The sequence below is a fragment of the Dromiciops gliroides genome, chromosome 4 (genome assembly GCF_019393635.1).
Source record: "Dromiciops gliroides isolate mDroGli1 chromosome 4, mDroGli1.pri, whole genome shotgun sequence".
NCBI classification, from domain to species: Eukaryota; Metazoa; Chordata; class Mammalia; order Microbiotheria; family Microbiotheriidae; genus Dromiciops; species Dromiciops gliroides.
The window spans coordinates 469,918,718-469,933,095 of NC_057864.1; the positions used below are offsets into that span (position 1 = coordinate 469,918,718).

A 14,378-nucleotide genomic window follows, 5' to 3' on the forward strand; every position below is an offset into this window, starting at 1 on the left:
AATGTCAAGCCCTGCTAGTTTGGTTTCTCTTATGGGTCTTCAATGTTAGGCTGACATCAGAGAGAAAGGTGGAGGCTCTCTGTGAGTATCACTGTCTCACACCTAAAAGAAGTGGCAGCCTCCCACCTCCCTGAGAAGGTTGAGGTCACCTGACTCCCCTTGTCCACACGGCATAACTTCTCAGAAACCTCACTCTTCTCCATTCCTCAGAGGACGAGCCGGGCCTTCTCCTTGGTGACAGTAATCCCTCCCACCTTCTGTTTTCCCCTTCTCTGACCGGCATCTTTACTTTCTTCTCTTCCATTAACTCCATTCTGCATGCAAGCATTGCCTCCCCTATTAAAAAAAAAAGGGGGGGGCAGCTAGGTGGCGCAGTGGGTAAAGCACTGACCCTGGATTCAGGAGTACCTGAGTTCAAATTCGACCTTAGACACTTGATACTTACTAGCTGTGTGACCCTGGGCAAGTCACTTAACCCCCATTGCCCCGCAAAAAAAAAAAAAAATAAGCCTTTTCTCTTCTAACCTTAACCAAACTACCACTCCATCTTTCTTTTCTTTTCATGATCAAGTCTTTGGCCCTCCCACTGCTTTCAGAGATAGCATGTTTCTAGAAGCACACCCCACTCTATATTGTCAAGGCCAGACCCAGAAGCCACTGGTCTCTGCTTGAGTGGGTGGCTGTGATCCTCATGAAGTTAGAACCACCTTCCTGAAGGCTGTGAAAACACTCAGTTGTTTCTTTTTTATTTTAAAAAATTTTATTTTTTTAATAATCAAAAATTGATTGTTCTCTCCCCATGCCCTTCCCTTCAACCATGTTAGAAAAAGAAAAACCAAACCCTTGTAAGAAAACCAATTCCCACACTGGCCACATCTGAAAATGTGTTTTGTTTTTAGTCCATGCCCTCTGTGGGCAGGCCACATCCTTCATCAGGAGTTCTCTGGAATCATAATTGGTCATAGCATTGATCAGAGTTGTCTTTACAGTCCTGTCATTGTAGGAACCATTCTCCTGGTCCTGCCCACTTCCCTCTGCATCAGTTCATGCCAGTCTTCCCAGGTTTCACTGGAGCCATCCCTTTCTTCGTTTCTTACAGCTCAATGGTAGTTACACTCACATGCTATTTGTTCAGCCATGCTATAGTTGATGGGCACACCCTTAGTTTCCAGTGCTTTGCTACTACAAAAAAAAGAGCGGCTATAAATATTTCTGTACATTTTGGCCCTTTCCCTCTTCCTTTGATCTCTTTGGAGCATAAGCCTACTAAAGGATAGTCAATTCAGTAATACTTTGGGCATACTTGCAATGCTTTCTAAAGTGTTTTTTTTTACCACTTCACGGCTCCACCAACAGTGCACTAAGGCCTGTTTCCCAGCAGCCTCCTCAACATTTGTCACTTTCTTTTGGTTGTCCACTGTCAATATGATGATAGATGGATAGAACCTCAGATTTCCCTTAATTTGCATTCCTCTAATTATTAGTGAGTTGGGGTGGTTTTCCATATGGCTGTTAATAGCTTAGGTCTCTTCCTTAGAAAACTGCCTTTTCACGGTCCTTTGACTATCAACAATGGGCCCTTTTAAATGTTGTGTTTTACCCATTAGTTGACAAAATTCATGCTTTTAGAAAATCCTTATTAGGAAAACATCAACCATTCATCTGGGCAGTCAGTGAGAGTCTGGTTTGCTTATGTGAGGATTTCCTCATAGGCCAAACTGAGTATCTGAATGTTACAGGTATATCAACAGAATACACCTAAGAAAAACCAATTTATTGGCCCCAAACAAGCAGTCCTCTATGATGGCTGACAAGAACCCAAATGAATGCACTTCATACACCTTTAAAAGTTAGCTTCCTCACGTCAGGGGTTCTTCTGCCTTTTCTACTTTCATTTTAGCCATTACTCTAAAGATGATGACTGGGGGATTAGGACATTTTAACATTTCACTCCAACTCCCACTAAAGATGTCTTCTTGATCAACAAGAGACAATTGTATCATAAAGAGTTAATAAAGAAGCACCATAGCACTATGGTTAATGATAAATGCATTTAATGCTAACGACACTTTGTAAACTGATTACAAAAATGTCTTGGACAGAACTGTAAAGCCACTGCCAACTTGTTGGGCACTCTCTGCGCATGTCAAATACCATCATTAATATTCTTTTCCACACATGTGGAGCAGTAAGAATATTGTGTCCTACTAGAAGGAATGTAAAACTTGAAATAACCATTTTTAATACACAATTTTAGTATAAAATAATTTAGTCTTAGGAGATGTTTGTATCTGAGAAAGGCCTAATTAGGACACCTGGTCCATGATCAGGGTATATGATTAAGAAGTACCTATGACTTGTATATAGGGCTTTTTTACAAAGGGAATTTATTTATTTTCTATTTTTTACTTAATTACTAAGGAAAAATATTATTTTGTTGAAATATATCTCTGTTGCATAAAGCTATCGTTCATTTTCTGTAATGTAACCTCTTTTAGGAGAGTTTGTCTTTAAAAAAAGTCTATGCCCATTCATTTGGATGTTTGTATTAAGTAATTAAACTTTCTTTTACAAGGCCAAAAGAAGGCATGTTATTTCTCAGTCCTACATCATGAAGAATGTAAAACTGACAAAACAGGAAAATAATGTTTAGAAACACACGTGCCATTGTTTAAGAAAAATAATAGAGGTTTTTATTTGTTACATATAACTTCATTTGTATTAACATATATTAGAAATTTAAAAATTATCATGAATGACTATATATATTTTTAACCAAGGATAATCTTTTATATTTTGGCAGCATGTTTATTAAACAAGAATACTGATGGACTCTTAGTAACTGCATATATACACACACATTAAAAGCAGTATGATTTGGGAAGTCACAGCACCCAGCTGAACATTAGGCCAAATGAAAATTACTCAAATTCTGTCATATAGAGATGCTATGGGCTTACATTTTTCTGCACACATTCCATTTCTGTCAAGGGACATTTCTAAAGCATGAATTTTTAGTATAAACTATGAGACAACTTTCATGGATGTAAAATTAACCAAGAATGACCACTGTCAAAAATTAAGGTGACACAGAGAGCCCAGCTGTCCAGGCAGAATGCAAAATGGGAAGAGATTTGCCCATTCTTTTAATATTAGTAGTCCAACTTGACCAGCCTGGATGCATTTATCTCACATTAAGATTTTTATATTGAATATTCTGTATACAAGTGACTCATTGAGTTCACATACACACACTAGAAGGAAAACCTCAAATTAAGCAGTTTGAGCAAGTGTTTGGCAGAAAAAAAAACCCACAGAAGCTAACATTGTGAGGGAAATGAGAACACCTGTTAGTGTTGTGTTTACAAGTGAAGAGACAGTGAAAAGCTTTCATTCAAATTTCTCATCTCCTTCTTCCACATCTTTCAAGCTGAGAACTTCCAAGGAACCTTTTCCTTTTGTCTCCCTCTGTATCAGCTCATCGATTTCTCTAAAGCAGCCGGGGTCAATTAGACACACCTGAAACATTTAACAGAGTTCTTTGATAGGGATAGACAGACAGACATAATCTTTGTCTCTACAACTACAGATGTGAGGATCTTTCAAGACACAAATTGGCCAAATGATCTTTTTTTGGTGGGGCAATGAAGGTTAAAGTGATTTGCCCCGGGAATCTACCTTTGCAGGGTTGTTGTGAGGATCAAAATGAGCTAAAAAATATTTTTACACATTAGGCACCACATAAATACTCTCCCACTCTACAGTCCCCCCAAAGCAAAATCAAACCCCCCCAAATTATCACCATGGTAAGCCAATGTACTCGATACCACTAGGTTTCTCATCTGTGAATATTTTAAAAGCCTTAGATTTTAAAACATTATAAGCTCAGTCTATGAGCTGTGTGCTTTTGTCATTTCTTTGGAACATTCTGTGGGGAAGTGCTCCGATCATTTCATCGATGTGATCATATGGACTTCCATCACACTGCCCTGCGCTCAATGAATGTTGCTGCCAGGCTTCTTAAAGTGCTTCCCTCCCCAGGCCAGGAAAACAGTCACTCTTTAGCACTGTTATCTATAACTTTGTAATTTCAAACACTTTTCCCTACACACATTTTACCATGCGCTACTTTCCAATGTGTCTTGCAACACAATTGCAGAAATAACTTAGAAAACAAATTGACAAAGGAATAAAATGATTTTTGAGCTTACTATTTCTAACTGTTCACCGTAGTCTTCGCTTTCTATCACCTTGAGCAATGGTTTGAGTTTTTCTTTTAGCTTTTTCCCCTCCCTCACAGGTAGGATGAATCGAAGCCTCATGTGAGCCCGCTCAATCTTCATGCTTTCCTTCAACTGTTTTATTACTTCCAAGGCCTATGAAGATAAAGGAAAAGTTATTCAACTGGTCACCTCTTGGTCACCTTTACGATTTCACAGGATACTCATTTCCTTGGCTGCCCCCCATGCCTGGGAGTCTTCTCCTTCCTTATCTCCACCTTCCCCGGCTTTCTTCAAGTCTGAGCTACAATTCCAAGTTCTACGAGAAGCCTTTCACAATCCTCCTAAAGAGCCTTTCCTCTGCTGAGTATTTCTTTTCTATTGTTTTACATTTTTTCTTCATCATTTTTTCCCAATTACATGTAAAGATTTTTTTGAGTTCCAAATTCTCCTACCCTCACTTTCCTCCCTCCTCCCTGATATAGGTTATACATTACAATCACGTTAAACATATTTCCATTTTAATCACAGAAGAGAAGAATCAGTACAAAAAGGGAAAAATCCCACAAGAACAAAAACTAAAAAGCAACAACAAAAGTGAAAATAGTCTGCTTCGGTCTGCATTCAGACTCCATAGTTCTGGGGGCAGCTAGGTGGCGCAGTGGATAAAGCACCGGCCCTGGATTCAGGAGTACCTGAGTTCAAATCCGGCTGGGACACTTGACACTTACTAGCTGTGTGATCCTGGGCAAGTCACTTAACCCCCATTGCCCCGCAAAACAAAAAACAAATAAACAGACTCCATAGTTCTTTTCTGAATGTGGAGAGAATTTTCCACCGGAAGTCTTTTGGCATTGTCTTAGATCGTTGTATTGCTGAGAAGAGTTAAGTTTATCCCAGTCTCTGGATTATTTCTAAGACTCCTCTTCCTGAGTTCAAATCTAGCCTCAGACACTTACTAGCTGACTCTGGGCAAATCACTTAAGCCTGTTTGTCTCAGTTTCCTCATCTGTCAAATGAGCTGGAGAAGGAAATGGCAAACCGCTCCGATATCTTTGGCAAGAAAATCCAAAATGAAGTGCTGGACATGACTGATAAATGATTAAACAACAACATTTAGCATGATGCCTGGCACATAGTAGGTGTTTAATAAATGCTCATTTACCTAACTGAAGACTGACAACAGGATAAACACCATGTTAAACCGAAACTTATTTCCCTGGACAGAATTTCGAGGATACTTAAAACCCCAAGCACCCACATACTGACCTGCTGCTTTGTACTCTTGTTGGGTTTGACAGAATAGTGGATATCCTTCATTGCTCTTTCAATGAGGATGACAGTGTATGGTCTCTTTGTTTCAGGATTTACACATTTATCTGCTACAATTGTTGCAATGTCCCTAAACATTTGCTCCAGCTGTGTGTGTCGTTCTTTATCTGACACCTGTACTTCTCCTTTTGTTAAAATCTAGAAGGAATAAACATTATTTATCAAACACATTTTTATTGATATTGTTTGGGTTTTCATCACCTATATTTCTCAATGTACTCGTGCCCCCTTCCTGAGAGCCATGGCTTAGAACAAAGGATAAAAAAGCTTGGAAGAAGGGAAGGTGCCTTCTCATAGCTCTCTGTAGGTACTAAAGGGGACTAGAGTTTTGCTGCATTCAGTTTCGATGAGCTGTTTTTTTGCCTTGTTGTAATCATTGTGAATATCAATTTCTTGGTTCTGCTGACTTCACTTTGCATTAGTTTCTCTATCTTTTCTCATGCTTCTCTGTTTTACCCAGTCACTGTTTCCTATAGCACACTCATGGACTTCAATCTTTCATCATCATTATCTACTTTTATAACCATTAATTTTTAAGTGCCCATATCATAAGCTAGTTGACCTCCAAAGATAATCTGCTATAACCACAAAGATGACTGAGTTTCTGGCATGAAAATCATTATTTTAGATATGAGGATGGAAAGGCCTCTATTCATTAAGGTTAACTGGATTATTATCTGTGCCATGTGAACAACTGTAGAGCCTCTTTAGTTTGGGATGATGTCTGCTAGAGGGAACTGGATTATCTATGAAATTTGAATGATGGCAGTAAACATTTTAAGTATTTCTAAGTGAGTAAAAAGAGCCAGTTAAAAATCTAATTTTAGATAAGCCATAATGAAAACTGGTCACAAAAGGAGAACATAATTTGGAGAAACCTGAAATTTCTTGAGGTACAGGTTTGAAAAAAGTGACTGATTATCAGACTTAAATCCTTTTTCTTTTCCAAACTTTTCTATTTTAAAACTATGATTTCATTAGTATTAATGACTACCAGAGCCCTCCTATTCTTTGTTAAGTTTTTATGAGTTGCTGTGGTTAAAAACTTTATTCAGTTGGTGGCCAATTTTTTAATCAGAGACCTCTGCCAACTAAACTAAGCTGGTCACCACACCAGAGACAGCTTGTGCCTGTTGTGTTTGGCAGGACTTGCTTAAGTTTGAGTTCTGCATCTTCCTGGCATCAAGATGAAGTAGAGAGGCAGCTAGGTGGTGTAGTGGATAAAGCATCAGCCCTGGATTCAGGAGGACCTGAGTTCAATGCAGCCTCAGACACTTGACACTAGTTGTGTGACCCTGGGCAAGTCACTTAACCCTCACTGCCCCGCAAAAAACCCCCCCAAAACAAAATGATGAAGTAGAGAGCAAGGCTTGGGTGGATCCCTAGGGTTCCTTCCAGCTGTTATGAGTCTATAATATTTTAAACATTTGGACCTTTTTAGAGGAAGACATTTTTATTAAGCAGAAAGGCAAGACACCCACATCTGAATTATTACTCAATTCTGAATCGGTGTGCTTCAAGTTAGCCAGGTAACCCTGCTGCTTTAAAGTGCTTTCCAGGGTGAGCAACGAAGTCAGGAAAAGAGCCCAGTTCAGTTTGGAACATCTACTTTGGAGAATAAGAAATACAAAACACTCCACTCATATCAGATTTTTCGCAGCTCACCTGTTTACATATTTCAGTCTGGTCATCAGTTCCAAAAGCACTGATAAGATCTTCCTTTTTAGCAACCTGGCCTTTAGAAACATTTACAAACACGGAGTGGGTCTGCAAAACTTCATCAAGATCTTTTTCCCTGAATTGAGGAGGGTTGGGGAGGGGGAGGAAGAAGAGAAAGTCACCCATGAATACAACTGAGAGCTTCAGAAAGTCCTGCTATTTCAGTATACCAGAATGCTCTTGTCTTCAAGAACATTCTGGGTCACATTCTCAGTAGCAACACAATGTCCTGTGAACTGATTATTCTCAAGACAATAGGCCACATTACACTATGCCTCTGATTACCCAACAGGAAGTTCCTAGTACAGTTTATTGCCAGGGTCTGCAGGCAGCAATGATGCTACTGAGCATTATGGATTTTAGAAATGAGAGGGATGGCAGAGGTCAATAGTTCCCACTCATTTTACATAATGAGAACCCCAGGCCCAGGTTGATCAAGGGATCTGTCCAAGGTCACTCAGCAAGTGGCAGCACTTGTGTTTGAACGAAGGTCTTCAGATGCCAATTCTAGGGGCATTTCCACTTCTCTGCAGTATTGGGTAAAACAATCATCACAAACATTTTCATATAGTGTTTTACTTGTTATTTCTCCCTTGACAATCACCCTGTGAAGCAAGCACTATTATTACCCCAATTTGTAAGTGAAGGGATAAATGGCCACAGGGGGAAAAGGGGATTTAAACCCATATATTGCCATCAGTATTAGCAGATGTACCCATGTGCCAGCAATCCACAGCAGGGACAGTGAAGAGATGTGGGGGGTGGGGAGGGGGTTGTTGGGATGATGCTGGCTCTGGCCTGATCTCAGATTTTTAATTCAATTCCTCAGATCCCATACTCACCCATCTCCTGGAGAAGCCTGTGATTATCCCCCTTTCTGGCTAATTTTCAATCTCTCCTTAACAACTGGATCCTTCCCTATTGTTTACAGAGACCTAGCTTTACAGAGTAAAACCTGATTCTACCATCTTTGCCATCCCCATCAGTCTAGAGCAGAGTTTCTTAACTTTTTTTATGTCCTGGACCCTCTGTGGCAATCTGGTGAAGGATATGGACCTTTTCTCAGAATGTTTATAAATGCATAAAATAAAATACACAGGGGGCGGGGAGGGGGGAGGGCATGGGCGTGCTCAGGGCAGCTAAGGTGGCGCAGTGGATAAAGCACCAGCCCTGGATTCAGGAGGACCTGAGTTCAAATCCGGCTTCACACATTTGATACTTACTAGCTGTGTGACCCTGGGCAAGTCACTTAACCCTCACTGCCCCGAAAGAAAGAAAAGAAAAAAGACAAATTTTTCTCATTCAAATTCCATCCCACAGTAGTGATGGGGGGGGGGTGTCCATGGGTCTTGCTTTTGTTGGTCCCTTGTTCTGGAAGAAGACCAATAACATTAGGAGGGTGATGTCTTTATTTGCAAGTGAACTGGTTTTTGGTGGAGCAGGGCTATGCAAAAGCATCATCCTTACTCTCTCCTCCAGAGTCTTTAGAATCCAGTGGCAAGACATGGGTCAAGATGAGTTGGCAATGCCTGCCCCTGGGGTCCCCTCCCCAATCACCTTAACCTTGTACTAACCCCTTTCCTTCTCACGAAAGAATTAAAGGCCTCACTGTCCTTAATGACACCCAGGCTCACAACCTTCTCTTCCTTTTCTCCCTCCTCTTCTTCCCTTCCAATCTAATCCATTGTCAAGTCCTGCTCCTTCTCCCTCCACAGCATCTCAAGCTTTCTCCTTCTCTACACCCACATCCCCATGATTCTGGGTCAGGCCTTCAGCACGTTGCTGGACCTTTGGAATAACCTCCTAATTGGTCTTCCTCAGCCAATCCGGGGGGCCCCCCCTCCCTCACCCCCCTCCCTTAACGTGCACCTCTTCCGTGTTTACGTTCTTATCTCCCCCCCCCCCAGTCCCTATGTAGGCCCCTGGAGTGCAGGGGTTGTTTCGTCAGCACCTACTATGTGGCACGCATTGTGCTAAGAGATGGGGGTATAAAAAAAGGGGCAAAACCCGGGCCCTACAGTTAAGAAGCTCAAATGGGAGAGAAAAGCAAATACGCACGACAAGCTCTATGCAGGATAAATAGGACATGGGGAGACACTAGAATGCAGAGGGGTTGGGAAAGGGGTTTTAGTTGGGCTCTGATGGACGCCAGGTGGCTGGAGAGCATTCCAGGCCCCCGGACACAGCTGTCAGACCCGACTTGATACCTCCCATAGCTCCCTATTACTTCCAGGATAACTCCATGACGTTCCCTGTCTGGCATTTATGGCTCTTTATAACCCGGCCCCTCAGTGCCAAGCACACAGACCGCCCGCCCACAGCATCTGTTGCCCCTCCCAGGATAACTCATCACCTCTAACCTCCCACCTGCGGCTAATACAGCGGGGGACGGGACGCCCCCCCCCCTCCCGCCTTGGGGCTGCTGGGTGGGGAGCCGAACCCGCTCCCAGGCCTTCGTCTAGAGAGGGCCCGCCGCCGGGCCCCCCCCCCCCCGCTGCGCCCCATCCCCTTTGCAGCCTCCTTCCAAGTGGACCCCACGGGGGCGGGGGTTTTCTTTTCCTCGTCTGTATCCGCAGCGCCCGGCACACAGCAGGCGTTTAATAAATGGCAAGGAACAGCCATTTTGCTTGCCCGCCACACTCCATACCCAGCCTACCGCCCCGCCCCCAGCCGGGGCGCCCCCGTTCCTCACCCCCCCCCATTATCCTGCACTTCTTCCGTGTTTACGTTTCTTGTCTCTCTCTCTTCGCCGCCCCCTCCCCAGCTCCCCCGTAAGCCCCTGGAGGGCAGGGGCTGTTTCGCCAGCTCCGGCACAGAGCCCGGGACCCCAAGTGCTTGAACGCGGCCCATCAGAGGGCAGTGACCCCCCGCCCAGCCCCCGGGTCTTTCCTCCGGCGGAGCTCGGCGCACCGCAGGGGATCTAACAGGTGCGAGCGGGAGGTGGGCGCTCACGCCAAGCCCCCAGCCCCGCCCCTCCGCTCACTCACACGCCGCTGCGCCAGCCCACGACCTTGTTCTTGTAGCAAGCGATCTCAAAGCGCTTTCCCCCGCGCTTCATGCGCACCACGGCCACGTTCGTCAGGCGGATCTGGTTGGTGGGCGTGAAAATCGACATCGTGGCGGCCGGTCCTCACCCGGTGGGCGGACTTGTTAACGGCCGCCGGCCCTCGAGCAGGGTGGCGCAGACTCTCCGCGGGAGGCCTCGAAGCTGAAGCCGCTGCCGCTCCCACAACAACCTCCGTCAGGCGTTCTAAATGCGCAGGCGCCGGGAAAGGACTGGGGAAAACAGAATTTAACATCATGTGGTACGTCGGCGTAACCCGAACCAATGAGAAGGCAGAAGGCAGGAGCACTTGATGGGCCCTTGGCTTGACCAATGAGAGATGAGCAACGGCTCTCTTACGTTTTCTTTTACTTCTCTCCGGTATTACCCGGTTGCTTTAGGCTGAAATTGAACCACCTTGTGGAGTCGGCTTTTATTGACCGGGTGGAAACCTGTATTCGGAGAAATAGGGTTCCGGGGCGGGCGGAAGTCCGCCTTCACTCACTGTTGTCCATCAATCAACTGACATGCATTAATGTTAGGTGCTGTCAGGAGGAGCTCACAAGCAGAGGCAGCTAGGGGGTGCGATGGTTAGAGCACGGAGAGCTGAGTTCAAATCCAGCCTCAGATCCTACCTGTGGGACACTGGGCGAGTCAATTCACCTATTTGCCTGTTTCCCCGTGTGGAAAATGGGGATAATAGCACCTACTTCTCAGGACTGTTGAGGATTGAATGAGATAATTGTAAAGCGCCTAGTATGCAGTAGGCGCTACATAAATGTTAGCTTTTATTACTAAAGCACTTAGCACAGTGCCTGGCATTCAGCAGGTGGCTAATGAATGTTAGCTATTATTCTTTACACATCAAAGCTGCTAAAGGGCAAAAGAGCACTACCTCAGGAGTAGCAAGGGGTGGGTTCAAACCCCACCTCTGAGGCTAACACCCCTGGACTTCCGTTTTTTCATCTGTAAAACAAGTGGACAGTAATAGAGGATCCCTCCCAGTTCGATACTGTATGATCCTGGACAGGTCCTGGGGGCAGGGAAATCACTATGAGGACCTTAGGGAGCCGTTCTCCCATTCACAGGACCATGGGGGCGGGGCTGGCGGCCGGAGACCCGCCCCAGGAACTGGAATCCCGCCCACTCCCGCCCGCCAACCAATGACGGGCGCCGACCCAGCTGCCCCTCTCCCCGCCGCCCGGCCTCCCGGAGCCCGCAGCTGTAGCGCCTGTTGGGCTTCCGCTGCCTGCGGCGCTGCGACTGTGCTCCCGCCACCCGCCGAGGACATGGGTAAGGTCCGCTTTCGGTCCCCGGCTCCCTGGGTCGGGTTCAGGCTCGTGCGAAACCTGCCCTGGCCGGCTCGGAGGCTGCGCGTCTCCTTCCCCGGCCGAGCCCAAGCTCCCCCCGCGCACCGTTGGGCTCTCTCGGGGGCCGTCCGCACGCGCATGCGCAGGCGCGCTCGCTCCCGTTGGTGCGTGCGCGCACGCGCATGCGTGGAGGCGGGACGGAGTGGAGATTGGTGGGGCACACGTTTATGCCCAGCGATTGACTGTTCTCTTGACCAACGTTTATTAAGCACTCACCACGTGCTAGCTGGGCGGGTGGTAGTGGTGTTGCTGCAGCTGCAGCCAGCAGAATGAGGCAAAACTCCAGCCGCCCCTTCCCTTCTGAAACTTCCATTCCATTGGGGCCGACCACGTGGTCATGGCATTCTAGAGCCCGCCTGGGCCGATAGCTGGATTTCAGACGAGGAAACAGGCTTGGCTGGGGATACACAGCTAGTCGGTTTCAGAGGCTGAATTTGAACTGAACTCTTCCTGACAACGTGATTGCTTGGGCTCAGCAGAAATCAAATCATCAAACGTTTATTAAGTGCCTGCCGTGCTCCCGGCACTGTGCTAAGCAATGCCATTCTTGACTATTGTTGTGTCCTGGACCGCCTTTGATCCTGTGAGAAGCCCTGGGGGGGGGGGAAGCGGGGGAGGGCCCCCCCCCCTCCAGTGCCTTCCCTTTAAGACAATCCCCAGCTTATCCCATGTATTTCTTAATTGCACCTGGTTGTTTTCATGTCGTGTCTTTTGCACTGAGCTCCTCCGGGGAGAGGGGGACTGTTTATTGCCGTGTGTGTGTGTGTGTGTGTGTGTGTGTGTGTGTGTGTGTGTAGGTGCTGGCATCGATAAATGTTTATTGAATGATTCTCCGTCCGCCACAGTCCCTGGAGCAAACCTCAGAAGCACTTTTTTCCCCTCTTTTTTTTTTTTTGCTGGGCGATGAGGGTTAAGTGACTTTCCCAGGGTCACACAGCTAGTAAGTGTCAAGTATCTGAGGCTGGATTTGAACTCACGTCCTCCTGAATCCAGGGCCAGTGCTTCATGCACTTTGCCACCTAACTGCCCCCCACAAGCACCTTTAAAAATTTTTTTTATTTTGGTGAGGCAATTGGGGTTAAGTGACTTGCCCATGGTCACACAGCTAGTAAGTGTCAAGTGTCTTAGGCTGGATTTGAACTCAGGTCCTCCTGACTCCAGGGCTGGTGCTCTATCCACTGCACCACCTACCCCCCCCAAGCACCTTTTTAAATGCCTAGAATCACATAAGTAAGATTACCCAGAAAGCCAGTTATATTGAAATATAGTTACTGAGGTATTAAAAACAAGTTCCCCTGTAGATACAATATAAGTAAATTCAAAATACATCGATACAAAGTGACTACAAGGCAGAAGGGGTGGGGGAGGCCTTGTGTAGGAGAAGGAAGCTCAGTTTGGAAGGAAGGAAGACAGGGATGCTAAGAGGTGAGAGAGATGAGGACGTTGCAGGCATTAGCGATGGCCAGGAATCAGAGAATGAAAGCACAGAGAGAGGATGTCTGGGCCACCTTCTGCCCTCATCCTTTCCTTTCCCCTTTCCCCTCTCTCCTTTCCCAACACACACACATTGGGAAAGGACCAACTCCTTTTCAACTGGAGGGTTAGTTGCTAAGGGTCCCCTGGTGCCCCTTGTCACTGGAGAGATGGGGTGGTGGGCCACGTCTTGCTGGCATTCTACAAAGGCTGTCTCCCATGTTCAGAATGCCCAGTTATCCCTTCCACATCACCGGTGCTAGGGGCATACATAGCACCCCTCTATCTGGAAAATCTATGCAGTTTTTTGGCCCTCCCAACAAAGAAGTCTGAATTTTTTCTTTTTTGGGGGGTACATATAGTAACTTAGTGTAAAATTTGGTTTAAGTATTTCAGCATAGGCTTGATGTGGGATGGAATTTGGGGTCAAATTGATCATGAGTCATCCCAAAAGAATTATAAGACCCAGTTTCCCAAGTTTTATTGGAATGCTGTGAGTGATTGCAGGGAGAGAACCAGAAAAGTGGAAAGCTATCTCTGGAATAGTGTGGGGAGGTACAGGGGAGGGCTTATCCTAATTTGGAGCTCCTGGGGTCCTAAGCCAACCCCCGAGGCCATTTTTGGGGTTTACAGGTTTTAAGGTGAATCTGGGGACAAATTTGTCCGTTTCGGCACATGTCACTTTCTGGTTTCCATGGCTAGTTTCAAAACATGATTTTTTTCTAGTCTGAATTTCTATAGGCTATCATTTAGTCTAAAGTCATCATGGCCCAGCTCCCTCTGTTCCCCTTATGGGTGCTGGTTACTGTGGGTAAGAGAACTTAGCATCCTGACTTGTAAGTTATCCATTAACTGGGGTCTGACTCCCTCTTAGCACTCATATCTGAATTAGAGCTTGGGTCTTAGGTTTTTCTGTTAACCCTTTTTTCACCTCCTACATCAGGCTCGTTATCCTCTGAAGGTCTTTGCGTGTTGTCTGTGGCTTCTGCATAACTCCCCCCGAATATCTATTTAATTTCTTATGCCAACCTGTGATATATTGAAACCCATGATGGGAAAAGTCACAATGTGGAAGGGATAATTGTACTCCTTGCATGCCCTCTGCCTTCTTTCTCTCTCTCTCTCTCTTTTTTTTGGGTTGGGGCAATGAGGATTAAGTGACTTGCCCAAGGTCACACAGCTAGTAAGTGTCAAGTATCTGAAGTTGGATTTGAACTGAGG

General features: G+C 45.5%; 2 protein-coding genes across 4 annotated transcripts in view; one reads left to right on the top strand and one right to left on the bottom strand.

Annotated features, from left to right (window-relative positions):
* Window positions 1-789: 789 nt before the first annotated feature.
* Window positions 790-10,547, bottom strand: SBDS (SBDS ribosome maturation factor). Of its 3 annotated transcripts, none has more exons than XM_044001120.1 (6): window positions 10,259-10,547; window positions 7,218-7,347; window positions 5,490-5,690; window positions 4,212-4,376; window positions 3,348-3,519; window positions 790-1,179 (listed from the first exon to the last, which is right to left on the bottom strand). In XM_044001120.1, exons 1-5 carry the CDS (start codon window positions 10,384-10,386, stop codon window positions 3,391-3,393), a joined length of 753 nt encoding a protein of 250 aa, XP_043857055.1. In that variant the 5' UTR covers window positions 10,387-10,547; the 3' UTR covers window positions 790-1,179; window positions 3,348-3,390. The 3 variants fall into 3 exon arrangements, with proteins under 3 accessions (XP_043857055.1, XP_043857054.1, XP_043857053.1); XM_044001119.1 differs by having other exon boundaries at window positions 790-1,182; XM_044001118.1 differs by lacking the exon at window positions 790-1,179 and having other exon boundaries at window positions 1,192-3,519.
* Window positions 10,548-11,475: 928 nt separating this feature from the next.
* Window positions 11,476-14,378, top strand: part of LOC122753604 (S-adenosyl-L-methionine-dependent tRNA 4-demethylwyosine synthase TYW1-like) — a 244,033-nt gene continuing 241,130 nt past the window's right edge. Inside the window, exon 1 of the mRNA XM_044001116.1 lies at window positions 11,476-11,607. Coding sequence (XP_043857051.1) covers window positions 11,478-11,607 — 130 coding nt within the window. The 5' untranslated portion in view covers window positions 11,476-11,477. The remainder of the gene's footprint in view (window positions 11,608-14,378) is intronic.